Source organism: Callorhinchus milii, unplaced genomic scaffold (assembly GCF_018977255.1).
Source record: "Callorhinchus milii isolate IMCB2004 unplaced genomic scaffold, IMCB_Cmil_1.0 Scaffold5, whole genome shotgun sequence".
Classification (NCBI taxonomy): domain Eukaryota; kingdom Metazoa; phylum Chordata; class Chondrichthyes; order Chimaeriformes; family Callorhinchidae; genus Callorhinchus; species Callorhinchus milii.
Window position 1 is genome coordinate 41,847,156 of NW_024704746.1, and position 25,966 is coordinate 41,873,121.

The window sequence follows — 25,966 nt, forward strand, 5'->3', positions numbered from 1 at the left end:
TTTCTGTCATCCGAGTTAATACATGGCACAACAATTAAATTTTAACAAAGAATATCGTGGATATGTAGCTGCAGGAACATTGTGCAGGAGGGCTCAGTGAGAGCTATTTTTGAAAAACGGATATTTTTTAAAACATTCTTATTTGGACAATTATTTATGATATGTGATTGGAATTGTTGGAAGCTAAATTGCATCCAAATTTACATACAAGCATAACTGGATTCTTCGCCTCAGTCTGCAGGCCACGGGTATTGTGGGGGGAAAAAAAACAGTTTGTAGTTTATTGGGAACAGATGCATTTGTGAATGCCTTCAGGGTGCCAGTCGTTGTTATTATCTGCCAATGTGCTTCTCCTGGCTGCTGCCCAAGAATGCAGAACAATTAGCTGCATATGTTAATTTTTGTTACTTCGACAAATTCCTGTACTCTCCAAACGTGTAAAACAAATCCACAAAGTAAGATCAATCAATGTTACTGCATAATCTTCTCTAAATGAAAAAAAGGTGTTTATAAATAGATGAATACATAACATTTAGAAAGACAGATGTGTCTGAATTAGTCATTTGCAATTTCCTAATTTTTTTTTCTCTCTCGCTCGTGTTTTATGTGTACAGCTACAAGTTAACACTGCTGTTTTCCTGGATCAAGAAATTACCCTTCAGAATAGATTGAAAATGACTACAAATTAGCTAATAAGAGCATCACTTAAGAATTTGGCAGAAATCTTTTACCCAGTAGATGGGTGTAAATTTCATTAATTGGATACTATTTATGACATTGGATGTGTGGTAAATATGACAGAGTTTGATGTCAGAATTTCTTGTACTGAAAAACGGAGCTTTATTGGGAGGAATAGTTGAAGGGCACGCTGTTAAGTAGCTCGCGTTCATTTTCACCTGACCTGTTTTCCTTTTTTCTTCTTCCCTTCCCTGACACCGACAATCCAGGGTACATCAGCAATAACTGACACTGTAATCATAAATTGAAAATGATACTTCCAGAGGAATTGGCAAACTTGACATTTCATTATATTTGTTAACACATGCCACAAATGATTGTTAGTGAGGAAATTCCATTCCCCTCTCCAATCCACAATCATATTTAATTTGAAAATTTTCAGCCTCCTCTGGCTAATTTGCAATTAAGACAATTTTGTTTGAATATGTAGTAATGTCATTACCATTCCACCAAATTAGCAGTGAGACTAAAGGTCAGTGTAAAATTTTCCAGCTGGCTAGAGCCTCTCAGCTGAGATTTGGGGCTGTGTATGTGTGTGCGTTTTAAAAAAAACAGCAGCAGCGATGGAATAGCAGCAGCACATCGCAACCCATGTTTGCAGGAACTCGATCCCTTTGATAACCTGACTTCTTTTTTCGGCTTTCAAGAAGATACCGATTACGGCTGTAGAATTCTTGGTAACCACGTTTCCAGCGAGAGACATTTTTTGTGTGTGGAGTCAGAATAGGCTAAAATGAGTTGGGCCTGAGTAATGTTGTATCAGATCATTAGATAATCTCTAACAGCATCCTCTAATTAGAGTTCTTATGATACAATTTCATCCTGTAATTAGTTGAGATTGGCTGCTTCCTTTGCTGCTTATTAGTGGCAACACAGCTGTAGAAGTGAATCCACTCTCATTTGTCAAACCTTTTAAAGCCTTCTTTCTCCTGTCTCTTGTCTTTCTCTGCTCCTCCTCCTCCTCTTGGGCCTCCTCAGCTGAATCTGGTGTCGAGTGTCACAATGTCGAAGAACATTTCAGAGACTTCCCCACAGAGCTTACCTCAGACTCCCACCACACCCACAACCCCAGTTACCCCAGTCACGCAAGGACCCTCTGTAATCACCCCAGCCAGCTTGCACAGTGTGGGACCAATACGAAGAAGACACAGTGATAAGTACAACATTCCCATTTCATCAGGTAGGTTCCTCAATAGATTCTTTAAGGCACTGACATTTTGTCTGGCAAATAAATGTAATAAATTGATGTTCTTTGGAGTCAGGTTAAATTTGTAATAGTTCGGTGAAGATTACAGAAGGATTATAATACCCCCCTTGTTGATCAAAGTAGACTGATTTAAAACTCCCTTTTTCATATTATACACATGGTCATTCCCCACAGAACAAGTTACTGTACTTTTGAACAAATGCATTTGAAAAAAACCATTGTGGACATAGGGGAAGACTTTGTGATCATTGGAATAATTTTAAAACACTTAATAGCTGTTCAAACAAAACTTGTATCAGTTTTTTTTCCCCAAAACATTTTTACATTCCTAAAGCCAGAAATACTGATTAAAGGAGTAAAGGAATGCATGCTACTGTTATATGACCACATTAAAAAAAGATTACATTAGCAAACCATTGTGTTCAATGCAATTATGGATCAGCAAACCTTCAAATAAGCAAACACTCAGTTAAACCTAATTGCTTACACTTATCAAAATTCAGACTACAACATCTAAAGAAATGATTGTCTTGGAACTTTTATCAGTGAAATATCCAAATATTAGAAAATTACCCTGTGTAAAATTTATTTGCCAACAATCTTTGCATTTATTTAAAAGGATGGTGTAAACTTTGCAGTCCCATAGTTCAAGTGGCTGAGCGCTTGATTGCCAACCACGAGATTGAGAGTTCAAGTCCCAAAGCTGTTTAACACTTGAGCCCTTCTGCCTCAATTGGCTAAGTTACGTTAGTTCTCAGCCGAGCTTACAGAATGGAGTGCAAGGCATTTGTTCTTGGGGAGGAGACAATTTTGACGTCTCACCTCATGTGAATCCCACCACCTGCCAGCTCATGGCAGAAAAGTGTTTCAGACAGCCATGTTTGGAGTTCTCTATTGGAAGAGGGCGCTTTACTCAAAAAACCTTGTGGGAGGGAGGGAAAGTGGATCTATTTGTGTACATTTTATGCAAAGCGCATTTCAGTACACCTCGTTTGTTTAATCAGCCACATGAAAAATAAACCGTTTACTCCTACTTTGAATTGTAAATTGCGTTACAACATTAGCGAGTCGACCGTTGATATGTTCTTCATTTTTTTTAGAAATTGCCCCAAACTATGAGTTTTATAAGAATGCAGATGTTAGACCTCCATTTACTTATGCAACTCTCATAAGGCAGGTGAGTGGAAAATAAATTAACTTTGCCTTATTAGATTGGAATGAATTAACTGCTTCAATTAATATTTCTAGAGAACGCGCTACCCTGTCAGTAAACAGCCATTCAATGCCACTTCTTCCCGTTTTATTTCAGGCTATCATTGAATCAAGTGACAGGCAGTTAACACTTAATGAAATCTACAACTGGTTTACACGGACATTTGCCTATTTCAGACGTAACGCTGCAACTTGGAAGGTAACTCCTTGACCTGCACTTAAAAGATGCCTGGCACAATACCTGCAGATAGGGCTGAGGACATTTATTTACTTGACATGAGCAGATTAGTATCAGACTCCAGTCTTTTTTTCTCTTCCCCCCAAAAAAACTTGGGCTCTTGAATGGAATGAATTCCCTTTCTCGAAATGACAAGTGAAAAGAATAATTTTGCCTCTGATATCGTTTTCTAATTTGGTGCAATTAATAGCTTCTCCTTGGTGGAGATGTGAGGCCCTGACACTCTAATTACAGTGTGAGCACTCAATCATCCACACCTTTGTTGGTAGCACCGCATTACTTTTTACTTTCACATATTATTGGCTAATTAGTTTGAAAAATGGCTGTTTGCCTTGTGCAACAAATGGAAGCTGTAGGTTTTGTCTTGGTGTGTGCCTTTTGTACACATCATACCTCATCACACAGACTGAAGCTGCCACAGGAGTCAGGGCTGTGGTCACTCAGCTGGAACTAAAGGAAAGTAAGTGAATATTATCCTGTCAGAACAGAAACACAGTTTATTTACTGAGACAAAGAATTCATTCATATCCTTGTCTAAACAAATCCATTATCTTACACTTACAAGAGAGAAAATTGGGTGCTCAGAGTATGTTTCTCTTTCCTTTTTTTAAGAAAAGAGGCAGCTCAGCAGATAAAGACAGTGAACGCATCCAGAATACACTTTTTTTTAATATTTTCGTTTTAAACCTGAATGAAGCATCAATTAGCCACAAGTCATTTGGCACAATCAGTGAAAATGTTTGTAGTGGTGAAGAATAGAGGTGTCGAAGCCAGATCTACATTACAAGCATTTTTGTGCTGTGCTCATCAGCATATTAAACATTTTCGAGTACCAGATTTACTGAAGTGAATTAATTTGGATTTGGAATGCAGATTATTCTGAAAGACCATCAGAGACCAAGACGTCTGCAAAAGACTAATAGCTCTTCCAGTTTCCGAATGGTGTTGTATATTTTTGTTTCTAATTGTTAGTTATTTTACGAGATTGTAACTGAGTGGAATTACTGTACGTATAAAGGGTGTGCTTTAAAGGATACAATTTTAAAGGAACATAATGCAAAATGATTGAAATATACTTTTTTTTAAAAACTGTCTTCCAATACCTTTTATTTTCACTTTGGTATTACTCATTACAGTAACACTTAGTGATTGTTTTGTCCTTTGGTTTACTGGGGGGAATGCAGACTGAAAGATGATTTAATATCTCAGCTTGGTCTCATCACTGCAGCTCGGGAATCCAGTGAAACTCATTCTGAACAGCTTATTAGTTCTAACTATACCGCATGCATAATAAAACTGCTCATTTGCTCATTAATATTAAAATTATCATATTGAGAGCCATGGGCATTAAGATCAATCAAATCCATGGATTTTCAGGTCAGATGCTAGATCTGCTTATGCCTTTTTTATAGGATCCCTTTCTCAAAGCAAACCTAATACACAGAAAAACGAAAAAGGCAGAAATATATAGACAGAATCTCAACAGGCTGATCATATTTGTTAGTCTGAAATAATTGTAGAATTAGAACAATAGTCATGACCAAGACAACTGCTTTGCAATTGTCTTCATCTTGTGGAAAAATTGCACATTAGTTATTCCATCAGATTTAATAGAAGTATTAAAATATGTGTTTACAATTGATCACGGTTTTCTTATGCCTGCATAGAGCCCTGTATGATCTTGGGCTAGATGTGACCCGTATAGAAATTACTGCGGTGAATTTGTTAACATATCTAGAAGCATTAAATCAAGAACTCAGCTTGACTACGTTATTTTTTAAATATCAACTTTATCAGAAAAGCAGTAATTAACAATAAGTAATCCAAAGGAGGAAACTCTTTTTTCCCCTTATTACCATATATTATTTGAAGCCACTGGATTTGCATTGAAATTTATAGAATTCATTTAAAATGTCAGCACGCCTGACAGACAGTAAACAAAACTCTGTCATTTGATTATTATAGAACTGAAAAGAGTGGCTTTTAGCTTATTTGCATTAGGCTTTGTTTGACAGTAACATATGTGACAGTGGCATTGTAAGTTGTTTCGGTTGCATTTCATACTACAGAGGAAGATTGGCTGCTAAGTTATTCCACTGGACTCGCAATCATCTCTAACTGCCCCCTCCCTCTCCTAAAGAGCTGATCAGGGACACAACAGACCTGACCTAATTGTGCTGGCATTTTCAAAGATACTGTAATTTGTACAGATATTGCAATTTAGACCAGCAGCAGGAAAGGAAGGTTCTGACATAGCTATTATTAAAATAGCTTTGAGAGCTTTGTTATCACAGGCAGTTCAAATGGCAGATATTGGTGTACAGCTTTGCTATTCATATGGCTGTTCAAAGTACATAGCTCACAGCAAACCCAAAAGGAGAACTAATCTGTGTGTTTATGGCTTTTTTTTATATAAAACATCGAAAGTGTACAATTTCTGAACAATGTTACCATTCTATTTTTTTATAAAAAAGGCTTTGAACAAAGAGTTAAAGCCATAAGAAGTTTTTTTTTTGCTTGACAGAATAAATGCTGAAATTTTTTCCGAACCAGAAAATTGATCAACAAAAAAGTGTTAGAAACTGAAGCATTTGTGGAATGTAAAGAGTTACAGTAAAGGAAGTAATGCAACTTCATATGTTTCTTATTAAATCTTCTTTCGATTGCTCCTTGCTTTTTGTGTGTTACACAATCTTGAACGTTCTGTTTTTATTCTCTTCTCTCTCTTTGTGCTTTACTTCAGAATGCAGTACGCCATAATCTTAGTCTGCACAAATGTTTTGTTCGAGTAGAAAATGTTAAAGGGGCAGTGTGGACAGTGGACGAAATAGAATACCAAAAGCGAAGGTCACAAAAGATAACAGGGTATGTGTTCAGCATTGTTCACTGTGCTAGCTATCTCCCAGTTACATCATTCCACACATCCCATGCTAGCTGCAACCTTCCACAAGGGCCAACAATGCTGGAGGGTAAGCTTTAAAGGTAGATGGGTGCAGTCTGGCGATGATTCCTGTGGAAGTGGGCCTACATTTAATGCACTTTGATAGGTAAGGCTTTACTTCTATGGTCTTGCTGAACCTGCCGATTTTTTTTAAGTTCTGTGCTTTCATTGCTTGCAGTGTGCAATTATAAGTCGTAATTTGCTGTTGCTGATTTTCCCCCACCCTTCCTTTTTAACCACTATACACTTATGCTTTCCCTTTTTTCTGCTCATTCTGCTGCTTTGGCTCTTGCTTGGCTATAGCTTCTGACCCAATCGCAATAATTTGTCACTGCGTAAGCACTTTCGTCAGAGTAGAGGATGAGTTTGGGTCCTTTTGAACTGTTGATGAAGAAGCATTTAATGTCTGCTGCACTCGTAAAGAGGCCGACCTCGAAAATATCTTCCTGATGAGGGTATTGATGAGCGTTTCTTACAGTAAGACCGCGTGCTTGCTTATTGCACTAGCTTTGCAAATTAATTCACCATCAGGATGATTGGGATGGTTCATATTTCTTTCTCCTTGGGCTGCATAATTAATAGCCTTGTATAATAATTTAAAGAGGCCACAGGTGCATTAAGAGAAGCTAAACACTTCTTTGCTGCAAAACCGCTTAGTTAGGCAACTGCCCCATTCATCTTGATGATGATGTACTTCGTTTTTTTTGTGCATTCATTCTGCACTTGCTCAATTAATTATCGATAATAAAACACGCTGATAGGTTCATTCAGAGCATCTTCAGCTAATAGATTTAAGGAGGGGAACAAACAAATTGAAAGAATTTGAACATTGGGCGGTTATCAAGTAAGACCTCTAATTTTTACATTTAGATCTGATATGTGCTGGGGCTAAAAAAAATTGTGCCAGCATTAGAAATTGAATGTTGTTTGGTCAAAAATGTAAGCGAGACAAATGGCAAGTCAATGAGTTGGTTTGTAAATCATGTTGCAAAAAATTTTTTTAGAGGAGGAGGGGACATTTCAGTCACATTTGCCATTTCAACAATGCTTTTGTCTGACAATTCTGCTACACTGTTATTCTGCAACATAACAAACAGCCTTTCCAATATTCAACATCTCTTTGCTTTTCACTTTCAGAAGCCCGACGTTAGTCAAAAACATACCTACTAGCCTGGGGTATGGAGCAGCTCTCAATGCAAGCTTGCAGGTAAATATTAAAACACCATCCTTATTCTGCTACAACATTTAGTGTGCACCTACTAGTTTTTATTTCACTATTGGTATTGTTGCAGAAGAGTAAATTATTATTATTATGCATATGCTACTAACAATTGGTGCATTCCAACCTTTAATTTTGACATTGGATTAAGCCATTCATTTTGCAGCGCAGGTTCTGTTGTAACCCCACTGGTCTCTGATGTGGTTAAAAAGCAAGAGGGACACCCTGTGGCAAACTCTGGAATATCCAGCTTTGCATCAAATGCTAGATTGATGGCAGCCTCTGCAAATGCATGTGGATATGCATTAATATTTATCTAAGCTGTCATAAATGATTTCACATCATAGTGCTGGGGAATGAGGCGCTCATGGCAAAAAAATTTAAAGTTTAATTACAATATATAATTTTTATGCACAGGAGGCAAAATGTCATGACTTTTATTTCGAGGTAAAGTTTTGGTCATTCTTTAAAGTCAAGGAGCTGCTTTGTTAAAACATGAATCAGGATCTTTGGAGTTAAAGAACAGTCAGCAGGGAATTGCCATTGGGGTTAAACCATTCAGCACAAGCCCAGCTCAGAAGTGAAAACAAATTGGTTTGCATTTCGAACTTGCTTCTGCTGCTAGTCAAACCTTGTATTCAAAGAGCAGCTGCCAAGGTTCACTTTTCTTTTCTCATTATAGGTGCTTGGTAACCCAAGTATTACACCAACCTTTACAGGAAAAATAGCTTAACATTTTAAACTGCGCATCTCAGTCACATCGCCAGTCACGTTGCTGATACCAGTAATTTACAATTAGAAATGCATTCACTGACTTCGGGCTATCTTATCTTTTCTAAGTAAAAAAAAAGACACTTGTGTGTGGCTCAGTACCTATTTATACTGAGAGTACATTGTTCCTTCAACTCGGAGAATTGAGTTTGTGCCTGTCATTTACACTGTAGCTAGTGTTGTTCTGGAGGAAGAAGAGAAGACTAACTGCGAAAAGGTCTCATCTCCCTTCATTCAAGTTTGTCTCATGAAAGGTCAAGCAAGGAGTGATACTGATGGCTTCAGTAGAGAGATTTGCAGGTTTCACAGTCTCACATCGTTGTCCTGGCTACGATGATGTGGATTGAAAGAATTTGTGAGTGGGGGTGGATTGGGGACAATGTTTTTTTAATCATAAAATCGGTAGAGATGATAATAAATCAGACTGTATATATTTACAATGATATGCTTACCAGAAACTGGCTGGTTAATAATATCCTCGTAATTTGCTGCAGTTTTTTTAATATATGTTCACCTGCAAAAACACACAATCACTACACTTTCCAGTAAATCCTGTAAAGCGCTCTGATACTTCACCCCGATGCGAAAGGTAGTATATCAAATGCAAGGATTATTCATACAATGTGTAATTTGAACAAGTCACTAGTGTATTTGGATATAAGTTTACACAATACATTTCTCACCAAAGCTTTTGGGTAGAAGATAAAAATTATGTGATCACCATTGTGTGAGACTTAGGCTGTTTATAAACTAGTTGTCAATGAAGGCATTAAGTGTGTCAACATTTTATTGATGGCTAAACTGGATGTACAAGGAGAGCAGAAGACATAGACAAACCTCGATTAAGAATACAAGCAATTAAAATGCTATCACATTGCATAACAATCCTAGCATGTGATATAGCGGCTTTCACGTTGGGAGGCATTGTCAAAGGGCTTCACAGGATATACTGTGAAGTCTAGATACCATACACGCTTACACGACAGCCAATTTGTGCATAGTAATGTCCCACAAGCAGCAAATTTTATTTGGTAGATTCTTGGCCAGGACACTGGGAGAAGCTCCATATGCTTTTTGAATAGTGCCATAGTATATTTAACGTCCACCGGAACACACAGGCGATGCCTGTTTTTTCTGTCTTATCCCAAGAACAGCAGCTCCAATAGTGCAGTACTCCTCCAGCACTGCACTCGAGTGTCAGCCTAGATTGCAAGTTCAACGTGTATTGTCCTTATTTTTTCCTTTTCATTTTCCCACTCAGCCTGATACCTTCAGACCAAAAAAGGTAAAACGAGGAAACTTAACTTGTGTGAACTTTGAAACGTAAACCAACTGGTAACATGGAGAGGTTTAGAAGCAAAGGGAGTTGATTGCAGAAAAAAAGACCATTTCAATTACTTACTGGAATGTTAACTTTCCAGTACAATACAAATTTACGTTCATATCGTGCCTTTCACATAAGGAGGACGTTCCAAGATGCCTGATGGTTTGTAGTGGGGGGTGGGAGGAGTAAGGGGAAAGATGACCGAAAGCTCAGTCAAAGAGGTAGGTCTTGAGAGAAGTGAGGGCGTGGACAGGTCAGATGGACTTTGGGATAGAGTTCCAGAGAGTGGGGGCAGCTTTGTAGGTAACTTCTTGCTCATCACCCATCTCACCCATCCAACCACCCCATACCCTGCACATTAACATAAAAGGTATGAATGTTTCAGAATTTCATCAGATTTGTTTCAAAATTCAGCTCATAGAAAAGGTAATCCAGGTTTACGTGACTTTCACTAGCACATTTGTACAGTAAACATCGCAGCATGTGATTCACTTTGAAATTAGATAATGGTTAGTTCCAGAGTCTGCATTAAGTGAATGTATAGGGGAGGTAGAATCTGCCTATCAGTAAAATGAACTCACCAGAACCAAATCCGGCTGGCCTCCTTGACAATAAGGACGCAAGTATTGAGATGAGTATGTCATGACAAAGATTTACTAGCTTGAAAGTATCCAGGTATGACTTTGACCTATTGGTCTTTTTGTCTGGATTTATGGAGACTTCATCAGAATAAAGGAGTTACTGGATACAAGCAATGAAGCAAATATCAGGCATTGCTCTTCCACACATTCAGTTCTTGGGCTGAACTGCATTCAGTCAGAAAATAGTCACCCTTTTTAGTTGATTCAGACCTCTATTTTTAAATGTTAAGAAAGCTATTATAAAGATATTTTGCCAAAGAGCTAGTTGCCATTTTAGTAGACTTGGGAGATATTTGCTATGTATTGCTATATAATGATCAAAACTATTCGTAACTTCAGCAGTTTTGAGCATGTAATAACATCTACCAAACAGGCGGTGTGATAAGTGATCAAAAGCTGAAAGGTTGAAATGTGGTTGAGAAGATTCACGGGGAAGGAAGGGGTATGGAGCTTCGAGGTTTCACTAGATCCAATTGGTTTCTCAAAAGCATCAGAAAACCACCAGAGACTGTTCCTGCGGAGGAGATGTCCCGTGAGACAAACTAAAGTGAAAGGTTCTTAATAAACATACTCGCAGTAAACTACAGCGTGTTGTTTGTAACTGCTGCTTCAGGAGGATAGATGCTGCTGATCCTGACATCTGACAAACCCATTTGATGAGATGAGTTTGTCAGATGTTTACATGAATACCCATCTGACAAACAATCAATGTAAATACATCCCACTGAGTTACTCCATGCAAAACAAAATTGTTCAGTGATGCCCCTTCTTAACGGTTTACCTCCCTGTTTAATTAGGGAGGGTTTAATCTAACCCCGAACGGTGTGTAAGACCCACAGTGACAAGCATGGAGGGGCAATACAGAATTCTACAACAAAAAGGGTCACAAGATTTGAGCCGTGAGATTATAAACCCAAGAAGAACAAAGAGGATAAATGATTTAGTGCAACAAGGCAACAGGATGGAATTCTGTACTGTTTTACAGACTGGTGTACAAAAAGGGTTTGAATGTAGTTTTTTGGGAGGTGCTGAAACCTGAGACTTCTTTGTGAGTCGCATGTGGAGTTGAGCAAATAGCTCATGTGAGCTCTCAAATGACATCTTCTCGCTGTATGTGTTTGAGGATCGCTCTGCCCAAGCATATTACAGTACACAAGCCACAGTGGCGATCTCATTACGAATCGTCTGACAGGGTCCCTGTATTTTAAGGAGAAAAAAAATCTAATCCTTCAGCCTTCTGGTAAATAAAAGATTAATATCAATAATAGCAATGTCTAGTTGGTGAACGGCTGGAGTGATCACCAAAGCATAAATAAAACAAGTTGGAGGGCAAGTACACCAGCAATGCAGCTTGTGTGATATTGTATAACTTTTAATATCAATTTCCAGTCATTTTTGGTGACAATGGAGGCAACACATATATGGTATAAGTTAATGTGACTGGGATGAGTAGTGTCTGAAAGACATAAGTCAAATAACGTGCTGTACATTTTCTGTGATTCTATGAAATGTCTAGCACTTTGAATGATTCCACCGTTGTGGAGAAATGAAAGAGCAGCAGTGGGTTTTTTTTTCAGTTTCTCATCTTAACCTTATTCTTGTCATAGCATTAATGAACACACTCATCAGTGATGTGTTTATCAGCAGATTACTTTCTGATTTTCATGCATAAAAAATGTGCCAATTGACCTGGTTGAATCTTTAGAGTCTGAGCTCACTGGTGAGCAGACATTTAAAGCTGTTTTCAACGGGTGAACAACAACGGCAACTTGCATTTATATAGCACCCTTCACATAGGATAACGTCTTAGAGTGCTGTACGGTGGCATGGTTAGCAAGAAGGGAGGGAGAAATCAAATGGGACTTAAAGATAGATAAAGAGGGGGGATTGAGACGGGGAATTCCAGCTATTAGGAGTACAGTCGCTGAAGACACGACCCCTAATGGTGGTCCGGAAGGATCAGGGGATGTGCAGCAGGCCTGTGCCAGCTGAATTCCCATTTCTCAAATAAGCTTACTGCCACCCTTAAAAAATAGATGGAAACCAGACAATTTACCACTTCTAATGTCTCTGGCAACCAAGGCAAGACAAAATTAGGAATTGAGCAGAAAGGACAAATGTGATGGCTAAGGTAATTAAAGGTGAACACAGAGATGAAGAACAACAACAACAACAAAATTACATTTATAGAGTGCCTTTCACATCGGGAGGACGTCCCATGGCGATGGAAAGTAAATTGTTGACGGTCTGAGAGAGAGAGTAAGATTATTTTTTCGTGAAAAGTAAAACTATTTTAGTAGTTCAGAGTCAATACAGGTAGTAGCAAGTTTATTGCAAGTAATAACTCTTGATTATTTGAATAGCTTTAATATGTATAAAAATTAACATATTGTTCAGAATTACATTGCCTGAGCTGAAATGTTTTGCTTAGCTCAGGAATACAGGATTTCTCTCGACTTGCCCACAGTCTAAGTGTTAAATACTATACCTTTTTCAAAGGGATCTCTGTTGAAATATTGAAAGCAGTTACAAGGATACTGTGTCAATGAGGTGGTTGGTCATTTATCATATTCACAACATATTTGTAACAAAGGGTTACAAATAAATATTAAAAAGATTTAATTTGGGCCACCTTCAATATTTAATAAAAGAATTGTATTTGATTATAATATATTGTCAATATTCATACAGTAATCTATCATTATTTAATTTTTAAACAAGACACGGCTCTAATGAAGCTTGTAAAATCTGTCACCCTAAATGTGGATGTGAAACAATTACGTTCATCAATTATTTTATGTTTATTTTTGTCAGGCTGCACTTGCGGAGAGCAGTTTACCTTTGCTTAGTAACCCAAGCCTGATAAACACCACCTCCAGTGGCTTACTGCAGGCAACCCATGAAGACCTCAACGGTTCATTGGATCACCTCGACAGCAATGGGAATACCAGCCCAGGATGTTCTCCGCAGCAACATATGTAAGCATCGGTGACACCTATGTGCTAGTCTTGTTGGCAGGCACAAAGAAGTATTTTAGTGGCTTAACATTAAAAGCGTAAACGGGGAGGCTGGCTTCATCCCGCTATCTATATATAGGCCAGCAAAATGTTTTACATCTTGTTGTCTATGTCAAAAATTCTAGTGCATGACCAGAAGTGATTACATATGCAACTTTAATTACCGGCAGCCCGGCGTTGGAGGGTTTTATATGGTATGTTTTATGCAAAAGGCTACTGTTCCAGTTAATATTTTGTAGCTAACTATGTGATTGATTATGTTAAAATCTTTTCTAGACCATCTTTTAATGGAGCAGTGAGAGTGAGATCATTAAAAATTTATGTTCTGTGGGTTTCAGAAATATGCATAAAGCTTTGAAAAGCCTGGCCCTAATCAGTGATGTCAAATGTGTGGCCATTCTTTGTTTACTGACTCCAGTTGGTGAGATTGTTCAGAGGATTCCCTTTAAATGGTCACGGTAGCAATACAAGGCCCTCTTTTTTATAGAATATTGCAACCTTTATGGTGCAGTGTTGAAGTTGAAATACCAAGTATTTATTGCTGCAGAAATACTAACCATTTCACATAACCCAGGTTTAACATTTATTTAAAGAACTAAACTCGATGTACTGTATGGTAGGCTCCCTGCTACAGGAGTGATAAAAGTTAATTTAGCTTTTTGTACATTGTAATGTACAATGTACAACAACAAGATTGCATTTATAGAGCGCCTTTCACGTCGGGAGGACGTCCCAAGGCGCTGGACAGTTGGGTCGGGACCTGAGCAGGGGGCAAATGGTCAGGGTAAAGGGAGGGAAGGGAGGAAGCGAGGAAGGGGTAGAGAGTCGAGAGGGGAGCTGAAGGCACGGTTGAAGAGAATATGTACCCCTGGCTAAGTGTGTAATGTGTTCATACAATTATTTTTGGTTGATTCAGGTTATATGTTCCAAGAGCAATAAGTATAATATATATTTTTTTTTACAAAATACAATGTGTAGAAACACTGATTTTTTGATAAATTAATCCTTCACAAGGATTTAAAAGCATAATGTGACCAGATTGCCACAGTGGTAAATTTTATGGACATTTTATCCTTGCATCATTTCTTGGCCGAAAGTACGGTCAATGCCCTGACCCCATGCCATGTATGATAAAATACCAGGAGGTAAAGCAAATTTTTTCTTCAGGAAGAGTTTTTCTCATCCCAGTTCTCCCAAACAGCACCAGTTGTATTTTGGAACGTGTGTGTGTGTGTGTTTGTGTGTGTGTGTGGTGGTGGTGGGGGGTGGTTATAGATCTAATGCATGTGGTTTGTGTTAGTGTGATGTTAATGTCTGTGTGTCTGTGAAATCCTGGGACTCTATGTACCCATGTCCTACAGTACGGAGTTGAGTTCCAGTCCCTCAAATTTCCAAAGAACCTGGTTGGATTGATAATTAACGCAGTAGAATTGAAAGGTGAGAACAGTAGCTATAACTCTGAAAGTGTGCATTCCCCTGCAGTATATTCCCAGGAGTGCACAATAATAATATTGGTAATAAACAGAACAGGGTTTTCCTGCAAATGAAAGAACGGGAAAAAGAAGTTTGGCTTTAAAATCACTGCGGGTTTATACAGAGCAGACTGCCTCATAGAATAAATGCACCTTTCTAAATATAATTCTTTGACCACAAACATAAGCCATGTCGGTTTAGCATCCTCTGATTTTAAAAGTACACACTAACTAATACCTAAAATACCTACTTGATCTCAATAGATAAGTAACATATCATTGAGGTAAGAAATCCACAGGCAACCACATTTTTATTTTGATACTCTTACTCCCCTCCATGGTCTCCCCCTACCCTGCCTCTGCTTTCTCAAACCCTCCACTCAGCGGGCACTAGTCTGCTTACTTCCGCCGCCCTATCTGCCACATCAATGGCAGTTAGGCTTTTGGCCTGTTTGCCCCCACTCTCTGGAACTACATGCCTGAGTCCCTCCACCTCGCCCTTTGGTCATCTTCTCCCATCCCACCCCTTGCCCCCATCCACTGGCTCCCACCCCCAGCTCGGGTGCAAACTCTGGACTGTCCAACACCTTGGACACGCTTCCAACGTGAAGGGTGCAAGTATACACAAATGTAAATTTGTTGTTGATTTTCACAAATAGGTGAATGATCCCCTTGATGTCAAGTGATACACTGCCGGAAACCGGCTGCTAATAGTTTTATGGGCACTGGCTATTGCGCAGATTACTCAGTCTTTCATGTCCACAGGGTTGATTGACTGAAGAGTGCAGTATTCAGATTTTTGTATAGTGTGGGTTATGCATCTTGTAGTCGTGTAAGCTTAATATATTTTTTGTAACAAAGCTATTGCTGACATACCTGTAATATAAGGATTTGCATCAGCGTAAGTTACAGTTGTAAACTAATAACTTCGACCAAATAGCCAGTCCAGTGTCCTCTGAATGCTACAAAGCTTTTGGCAGTGTAAGGTTTAAGTAGGTTATGATGTAGCAGAATTGCAAATCACACAGCTTTGCAATTGTAGTGACAAATTGTAGTGTGCTCTCAACATAAATGCCAATTATCCGTTTTGAATACGGATGTGCAGGTCAAGCCTTCAGCACGTTGTGTGACATAGTTTTACAACAACCACCACAAAATTACATTTGTATAGCGGCCTTCACGTTGGGAGGACGTCCCAAGGCGCTGGGCAGTCAGTGTTTCAGACCCGAGCTGGGGGTCAGGATTCGGAAGGGTGGAGAGCAGGGGGGAAGCAGGGTGATCGAAAGCACTGTCGAAGAGGAGGGTCTTGAAGGAGGTGGAGTGGGGGGGGAAGGGGGGCGCAGAGGGACTGCGAGGTAGAGTGGCAGAATATTTTAAGATGTGGGTTGCTTCCCACGTTTCCGCATAGCAACGTCCAACCTCAACTGGAGTTGGTACTTCTGGGCTAAGTTCTTCTGCAGTGGGTTAGAGCGGAAAGATTGAGTCCAGCTTATGAGTGGCATTGATAGTGACCTGGGGTCAAATTGCTAAGTTATCTGCTTCCTTTTGATTCTGAGTGGTACCCGTTAGCGAAGGTAGAAACATTTAAAAAAAAACTTGAATAAAGAAAAAAAATTGGCATTTGATGATCATATTCAAAGAGCAACCTTTGTGGGTGTTGTGATACAGTAATACATACTAGTTTTATGAAGCACGTTTTCAGTCCAGTAATCCAGGATGAAGGTGTATAGTAAGATTCATAGATAAATGTACAGTAAGGAAAGGAAAGATTGCATAATAATTGAAAGTAAAAGTAGGAAGTGGAAATCCAGAAAAACTAACCCTTGATGCTTTGGAATAAAGACAAAGGATCATCCTAGTATCGATGTCTGACAAGTTGCTTTGTAAGGCTATGTTCCTCCTATTCACAAGAGCTCTGCTCCGGCACAATCTATTTTTGGACCGTTGCTCCCCACTTTACTGTGATTGATGTATATTTGTCAGAGGGATCCTCACATAGATTCCTTGTTAAGGAAATCCATTAGAGATCGATATACATTAAAACCCAAATAATAACAATAATAATAACCCTTGCATTTGATATAGCACTTTTTGAGTCTTCTAGACGTTTCAAAATGCTTCACAGAATATACTGTAAAGTGAACTGACTGTATATTTTGTGGGCGAAACGCGGCAGCCAATTGCGCATAGCAGTGTCCCACAAACAGTCGTGGATTGAAGAGATTTTACAGTTAGCATAAATGCAGCAACTAACACTTTTAAAAAGCTAAGATTCCTTTCTGGCTTACGCTGTTTAGAAACAATTGTCACAAACGTTTATTTCAGTGTTCCGCAATTGCTCTTAGGTGAAGTGTATACCCCATTCACAGTGGACACGTTTTGTCCGGACATTCGGGTAAACCGCGTCTGCTCAAACCAAACTATGTTAAAGCGTGCACATGATTCATCGGCTTATCTGAACAAGGAACAGACAAACCGTGAGCCGAGCACGTCTGCCACGACTTGCGAATAGCCCCCGCTGTGACTCTCCAATCTTTTCACGCAAAAAAATTTAGTAGAAAATAGGAAACGCAGTGCTTAGCGCCGTGAGATGAAAAGCAAAACGAATCTGGGATATGAGTTGGAGCACCTTAAGGAGGGTTAGCCTTTGAAAATGGATTCAATCTTAACTGCACTTACCGACAGAGGTTCCTTGCTGCATTTTGAGCAGGAGATAGGGCAGATTAAATCTGAATTTCAAGAAGTTCCATAAAAGGCTTGCTGATTATCTTCTTTCAGCCGAGGGTACAGATTATTTGAATATGCTTTCCCCGACCCGACCCGATACTTCCGGCCGGTTACAACGGACATCGGACATACCGGACAAATCAGGTATGCACCGATCAGTCTGCTATAAGCGGCTTACACTGTATTGTTATACCGGTTAGATGGGTGAATAATGCATCTGGAGGAGGTTTCAAAGACTGTTGATTAAGCTCCATCATTATATTTTTTCAGTAGCTCTCCAGTATCTGTCCCAGCTACTCATCACTGACAAAGGAGAAATATTTCATATGAGATGTGGAATTTAATATAATGATGTGCTGATTTGTGGAACTTTGCATCATAGTACAGGTTAAATTGGTGGATAAAGCAATGGAAGTCAGTGTCCTGAGCTGAAATCAAAAACCCACCTTTAAATACAGAGTAATACTCAGTGGGGGGGCGGTAATTGCAGAGGTATGTGTCATGTAGACTTTGGTTTGGGGTTGATATAGATTTCCCATTTTCCTTGGATATCATTCCTCCAGCAGTTTTGTGTAATGCTGTGGATACAATTTTTTTTGGAATAATTGTCCTTAATTACCCCAAAAAAGATTTAAGTTAAGAAAAATAATCTGCCATCTTTCTATATTTGATCCTCTGCATAATGCTCATGATAAAACTATTTTGTTGACATGTAGTGTAGTTTCCTTATCAGTGAGAGAGAGAGAGAGAGAGAGAGAGAGAGAGGAGTATTCCGAGGTATAGTGGAGTGGGCTACAAGGAGGGGCAAACTTAAGCACAATGTTGAGGAAGAGAACTTGGGAACCCAGGAGGCAATAGAACATGAAACTAATGGTGTAATAATTCAAATACAAAAATCCAAACTTTTCTTTCAAAATATTACTTCTTCTCCCTCCCCATTCCCCACTACCACCCAGGTTACACAATAACAATAAAATACACTTTGTCAAATGCTGAGGATGGGGGGGGTTTCAGGATACAGTTGCCAAGCACATCCTTGTGTGAAATAGACAATTGCCCATAATTTCCCCATAAATCCTCTTTTCTAAACCCTCTACTTTACAAGTGAAAGTGCATTCAGTCTTGGTGAACAGTTGGAGCACGCACACCACAGGGAGAAACCTAAAAATCAATATTGAATAATATTTTCATCCCAAATATGAGGTTAATGTAATATGTGCATTATGAGCAAATTCTAACAGCACAAATTTTAAACACGAGCCAACAACATTAAAGGTTATTAAAAATTCAAGGATCTTAACGGTGGTTTGGTGCCTCCTAGTTAAAAAAAAGAATGCAAAATGAAAAATAATTTTAGGGAACAAATATTGAGACTACTCGTCAAACGCATATTTAAGAAATTTAATCCAAGACATTGACACTTAGAAATGCTAGGTAGATTCCACACAGAACAGGTTGTATGATAAGCTTTGCGATGTTTTAGATTCAGGAATAATGTCATTTGTGTAGAATTTTCTATGTTCCTGTCAGTATAAATACTATCTAAAATGGCATTTTTTTAACATTTATATTGCATTTGATTAATTTATACATTGCATGATGAGCACTAATATATGGGAAATTATTGGGGTTTGTATAATTGGAAAAACAATCTTTGCATATTTTAAAGGCTTAATCCAAGGCATTGTTCACATAGAAACGCTTATTAGGCACCCCACAGAACAGGTTAGATGTTGTATAAAAGTCTATTTGGCGAAATGCATGAGCAAGCTGTATGAACTGTTCCTCATAATGACATTTCCAGCTTCTATTTGCATGAAGTATTTGTTTCAATGAGTATAGAACCAGTAAATAACCAAGGAATTTATATGATTGTCTGAACTTGTTAATTTTTCAAACCTTAACTGTGAGAGCATTTTTTTTAAGGCTTGTTGGAAATCTAAGCTTTGAAGCACTCTTAATGTTGGTTAACATTAAATGCAGCAGCAAAATCCTGCTAAAATAACAAACATTCATTTGTCATTTTTTTCCATCTTCCAAAACATTTTGATTATGAATGCTATTTTTATCACAGTAGGAATAATCTCTTTACTTGAGGGCAGAAAATCTTCTGCCTCCATCCAAACCTTGATGGGTGGGATGGTCAGTAACTTCTCCGATACAGTTCCCTTGATGATCCCATAAATTCTCCCTGCTGAAACAACATAGATGTGCAATCAATAAATCAATAAATAGGAACGAATTCCAAACAATTTTAAATTTGATCCTTAATTCTGTGTCATTTTGATTTTAAAAGGTGTTTCAATGGTCAAATTTATTTTATCATCCGCTCAGGGTAAACTATTTTTGGCTTAGACACATGAGTTTCCCTTCCCCCACCACCCCATCCAAACATAATGCCTTTATTGCATTGGCAAGAACGTTAGTATCGTAATATTAATTGTCTTTCATTTTGATGCATGAAATTTCCCGTGTGTCTTACGAGTTTGTGTGAAGGTGGCATGTCGTCTCATTTTCTTGTACATTACACCACTTACATATTGTGTGGTCGGAAGCGTGTGAGACCTGGGCTTCCTGCTTTTCCGTCTCAGTGTCAATGTTGCCTTACAATAATCCAGCAGAAGGCTTGTTCCAAGTAGGCCAGGTAGACAGATTCTGTCAGGGATTCCCCTCTCCTGAGGTCCTAGTTCCCACATACTGTCGCTCATACTTCATCCAGCAACCTAGCCTTGGACTGTGTAAAACATGACTACCTAAAGCTAACATGTCTGAGTGATAGACAGCCCTGGGACACAAGCTGGAAACCTTGTGTTTGGAAATTGAGCAACACAAGCACTAATACACCCATCAACTACCAGGTTCTCCTCCCTTTAAGATTTTAATCTTAGATTAAATAATGTTAGGAAATGTCTTAACACATTACCTAATTAATGTTTCTGTATGGGGTGGGAAGAAACAATTGCACATTTCTATTTCCCAAACTGTAGAGACCTTGTGACATTGTATTAGACAGTCTTGGGCAGTTTTGCAAATCAGTATATCGTTGGGTGGCCTTTGGTACATCTATTGCCAAATGGCCTATTGTAAACGATACTGAAAGATTTATTGTGGCCACAGAGTTGAAAATGTTTTCTTTCAGTTCATCTTCAACTGCGACATTCGCAGGATTTCTTAAAACGATTCAACACTATCTTCGCTCAGCTTTGTTGCAAGCCACTCTGGCCAGTTACAAGTAATACCTTGAGCAATTTAAAAAAAGAATTCCCTCACAATGTTGCTATTATGGTTCATATCATCATTAAGAATGACAAATCACCTTATTTCATTAAGATACACAGTTAATGGTGTTATTTGCATCCCCAGAATATCTTTGCATGATTGCCGGTGATAATCCTGTAATAATGCTCAAGTGACACAGCCTGGAATGCAACTCCGATTTGCAAAGGTTTAGGAGCAGGCATATATTTGTGGCTTCATAAGGCATGCCACATATTAAATACTACATGAATCATTTCAGTACTTAATACTGTGTAAAGTGACTCTGAGCTCTCATAATTTCTCTTTTTTTTACAATCCTAGCAAGCATGTTACTGATATGTAATTAATGTAAATTAAAGCTATGAACTGCGCTTTTCATTTTATTGAAAGGTTTTGCTGGGCTTGATGACCACAGTAACCCAGTTTAGGCATGACTCATTTATCTCTTTAAATTTTTTTTTGACCGCTTATTTGGAGGTTTGTTTTTTTCCTCTCTCTTTCTCTCTCCTCTCTCTCTCGTGATAATAAGAATGACAGTGTTTTAAGGAGGCTTTCTTTGCCATTTGAACTCCTGGGGTCTTATCTGTCACGCTGAGTGAGGCCTACTTCTAAAACAAATGGTTCATTTTAGTTTTTAAATATTTACGAAACTCCTATTTATTGCTATTAATTCTTAATGAAATAGATTGCTTCTTATTAAATCAGGTCAGGCTGTAGTTCATTATTGGTGCTTGCATAAAAATGCTTTTTGTGTAGGACTATATTAGTTCCATTTTTCACGCACTTGTTTGTCATAATTAAAACGTGTGATAGGGTTAGCCTCTTGATGAGTTATCTTTTTGCAAGTTTATATTTTACGTGTCGTGTGCAGCACATATTTTGATGTAATATTTGTTGCTTTAATAACCATTCTATCACCCTTTTTTAAAAAAAAGTTTTAGACTAGACAGATGCAGATGTCAGCTTCACATTTTGCCCTGTAGCAAAAATGTTTTATTTTGCGGATTGCCGGGCCAGTGTTTTAAGAAAATTCCTGGAGATATTTAATATTTTATATTTTATAGTATTTTAAATAGGATAAAATATTTGTTAACGTAACCGGTATGTAGAAGAAGTGACTTTCCAGGCAAAAAATCTCTCAGCAATTTCTAATTCTGCCGCACGTTTTTTTTCCTTGCACGACTTTGTTCTGTTTGTGACGACTGCATTTAAGAATTGCATAAATTATATTGAGGTTAAATAATAAATAACAAAACTGCAAGGCTTACCAATAAGGTTTGAATAATAAGTTATTTTGCTGTGAATATTAAAGTGATCTGTACCTTTTAAAATTCAAAGTTACTCCTTTCATCCAAGAATGTAGCCCAAGAGATGCCTGGCAGGTTCAGTCACTTTCTAATGCAAAAGTACTTGATAAGGAAATTTTTTTTCTCTGAGAGTCCCTGATGCATCTAATGTGTCAAAAATAATTAGGTTTTGGCAGATTTATCATTGCAGCACAACCCTTTCCTTGAGTAGGGCCTGGATCATGTTAAGCCTTGTTTGTGGGTGACAGCATTATTATTCTTGTTAGTCACCCACTTCCTCGTCATTCTGTTATGTTTGGAAATTTCCCACCTCAACTTGTGTTCCTCACCAGTGTTTTTCCTTCGTTTATTGACAGTTAGTAAAGATATTCATTAATTTAGAGTTAAAAACATGTATCATCATGTCTTGCTGAACTGCTGGGCTGAAGTTGATTAATGGCGAAGCCTTGCTGCAGGTATTCCTCTTGAGAAGCGGCACACCAGCCCTGCATATTAATGAGAGACTGCAGTTTCTATTAACAAGATAAAAAAGCAGGTCTTCTCTTGCTGGAGGGATAGAGTATGAAAAATTCTAGATTATTTATGATATGGCATTTTTCACCATGTGCCATAAGTGAACTTTTATAGCTTTTTCAGATCACTATGACCTTTCTGATTTATTTTTGGGAGAAAAATGGTAAACTTCAGGGGATAAAATCTTACCTTCTAAGGCATTTGCCACTTGCAATTTTTTAATTGATGATCTAGCCTTTTCACAAAATAATTATCTGCTGAGTGCAATGACTAAATATTAAAAACTGATTTCTACAGAAACAAATGTATGAACTTATAAATAGAGCAAGATGTTTTGAGCTGATTAGAGGGTAGTACCATGAGATACCAAGGCTCATCAATAACCATGTGTTTATGTTGGTCTTTACACAGACATCCCATTCATGTCAAGGAGGAACCAATGAATGCAGAAGAAGATGAGTGCCCCATGTCCTTGGTAACGACAGCCAATCACAGTCCAGAAATAGAAGAGGATAGAGATATTGAAGAGGAACCTTCATCTGAAGACGTAGAATAAGAAGGAACTTCAGACATTTCAATTGCAGGGTTATATCACAGACCTCCATAACCACTCCACGGCATTGGATATATGGCAGACTTTTACTGTGACTATTTATTTGAGCGTGAGTCAAGGAAACAACCTAATGGAACTATCTGTGATTGCCACTGAGTATCAAGTGATAACAAGCATTGAAAAATTGCTTGCTGTTTTTCCAACGTGTAGAAAATTGGATTATGAAAAATAGGTTTTCTGATATAAAAAAAATTTCCTCTCTATGATGGCTTGTCCATACAAAATTGTTACCTAGCTCTTTCTGGTTGACGGATTGACCGAATATCGGGATGTCTGCTATATAGAAAGTCAGTCAATGGCCTCTTATACTGCCAAAAATAGTGTTAGCTTCATTCAATGTGAATTTTTACTAGACTGTAGTTAAGATTAGATCATTTGCTGATCCAGTTCAAGTCGTTGCTGATTTTTAATTTGCACAGAATTAGTGTCAGAAAGTAGTGTCACTGCCTGTAACTAGTTGACTTTTGGGGACAGACCAGTAGATTTTGTGTTGGTGCCACCAACTATTATGTTCGTAGTTAGTTATTACAAAACCACAGTAATTAGACTGTTGTGGATTTCTGAGGCAATTGTACAGAACACCTTAGGCTTCCAGTCTGTGCTGTTAGTGTTAAAATGTAAAGTGCAATCTAATGCTAAAAAAAAGAAGTTCTACGTCTGTGCAAGCACCGTATGGAAATTATGCTTTTCTGCATACTCTACAACAGTTCTCTTTACCTCCTCGTATTTAAGCTTTGTCTACCTGGAAACATATTCAAAGGCAACAGCTAAAACCAAAGTCAACTCTGACAATGGCCAATAGCTCAATGGCAGAAGCAGCCACTTTGGTGGCCCTCCTTCTGTGACTTTAATTAGTACAAAGAAACATTTACATGAACTACCTGCTGTTTTCCGATGACCTCTGGGACTCTTTTATTTATAACCCTAAGGAAAGTATTCAAGATGACGGAATGAAGTCAGATGTGTAATCTGCTGAGTCCAAAAAAAAGTTTCAGTAGCAACTACTACACATAACAGTGATGATGAGAAGTTATAGTAGGAAGCAGCTAAATCTCTGATACCACTGACCAAAACAAAGTATGTGTACTTGATGCAACTTCAGAATTTATATAAATGTTTTCATTTCACACTTTAAATATACATTTAGAAACTAGTAATGCGGATGAGATTATAAAGCTGATCGATTCAGTAAGACTTCATTTGCATTTTTCCCCGTACAGACAACAGTTTTTACTGGTGGCTTTGTAATGTTCGTAACGCTTCTGTCTTGCATGTTTTTGTCTTTATTCATGTTTTGTTTGTCAAAGAACAGTTTTCAGATCTCACTTAAAAAAAAAACCTGTAGTAACCAAACATTGAAAAACTAGTGAAGCCAAAAATTATTTTCACTTTTGAGTTCCAATGATCTGGCTAAGTTTAAAAACTAAAGCAATTTTTATACTCATTGAGAATCATAGTGTTTAATAGTCATTGTACCAGACATTTCCATTTCAATCAAACCAAAGTTACACAAATTTCTGCCTCTGCGTATATGTGATGTTAAGGCTTAAAATATCTGCTATACCTAACAATGCATAAAGTTTTCCTAAAATGCTTTCATGATGCATTGTGATGTGGTTTTTAAAGAAAGACTGACAAAGAAATTGCTAAACACTGATATTTATTAACTCAACATGTTGCATTTCACTTTGTGTGCCAAGTCTGTGAAATACCTTACATTTCCCCCAACCAAGGGACCTCATAACCTGATTATGGTTATTGCTTTACAAACAGTTTTTGACAGGACGTGGCTGCTAGAGTTTAACATACTTGCCAGTTCCACGTGAAGGAGCTGGTTCCTGCGAAGCCAAGCTCATCATTTATTCTTTGCTGGAGTCAGCAAGTAGACTTAAGACATACACAGTCATCTATCACACCAAATAAAAGGACACAACCGCTTTCAGTAGGGTTCTCCCACTCACCCTAAAGGTTTTCTGAAAGCTTCTACCTCTGCATAACACACCAGAACAATTGTGGCAGATTGTATTAGTTGCGAGGGTGTTGCAGTTAACTGTTACTCTCACTATGCTTGTCTATAGGTCATGGTCAATGGAAGGTTTACGTTACCAATATGGGGGAGAAAGATTTATAATAGGTTGTCTTCAAGCATTTGTAGGACACTAATGTTTGGATTAATTGAAAGCGAGATAATATCATCGAAGTGCATGTGTAATACTACTCAATTGGACTGAAAGTAAGAATGGTGTGCTGAATTCTACCATCTGGAAGGAGATTCAAGCGTACAGTGCTGGTAGTATGCATACCTCAGTCACATACCTTATGGGAAAAAGTCTTAGCCACAGATTGCATATACCTGTAGAATTTTGCATGGATTTTGTACGAGTACGATTAAAAATAGCTGCTTGCACATTTTACCAGAAGAACCTCCAAAACTCTGCAAATGCTTACAATAGGTTTTAGGTTTATTGGGGTTTTCTGATATGCTCTGTCTGTATTTTGATAATTGTGCATATTATGTAAAAAATGTTGGTGGACCCATAAATGACCAGACTTTTTTCTAAGAAAGCTTTGCTTTAATGCATTTCATGTATTTTTTACTCTATTTTATACCATTGCTTGCTATTATTAGCAAATCTGCTTTCCTGCATCTGCTTTGCATAGCTATTGTAAGGCTTTAAACTAATGTATGTATTTATTGCTTGAATTTCTGTGCATACTTATATGGCATAATGTGTGGCAAATTAAAGCTCATTTATCCTTGCTTCTAT

The 25,966-nt window shown here is 38.0% G+C and overlaps 1 protein-coding gene across 4 annotated transcripts in view; it reads left to right on the forward strand.

The window, feature by feature from the left end:
• The window catches only part of foxp2 (forkhead box P2), a 344,421-nt gene extending 321,125 nt beyond the window's left edge, over nt 1-23,296 (forward strand). For 3 of the 4 annotated variants that reach the window (XM_042335911.1, XM_042335910.1, XM_042335912.1), the window contains 8 exons: nt 1,717-1,918; nt 3,046-3,122; nt 3,255-3,356; nt 6,139-6,260; nt 7,474-7,543; nt 13,106-13,269; nt 17,559-17,651; nt 22,997-23,296. In XM_042335911.1, the coding sequence (XP_042191845.1) occupies nt 1,717-1,918; nt 3,046-3,122; nt 3,255-3,356; nt 6,139-6,260; nt 7,474-7,543; nt 13,106-13,269; nt 17,559-17,651; nt 22,997-23,141 (975 nt within the window). In that variant the 3' untranslated portion in view covers nt 23,142-23,296. The remainder of the gene's footprint in view (nt 1-1,716; nt 1,919-3,045; nt 3,123-3,254; nt 3,357-6,138; nt 6,261-7,473; nt 7,544-13,105; nt 13,270-17,558; nt 17,652-22,996) is intronic. The other variant, XM_042335913.1, reaches the window with a different exon arrangement.
• Nucleotides 23,297-25,966: the final 2,670 nt, after the last annotated feature.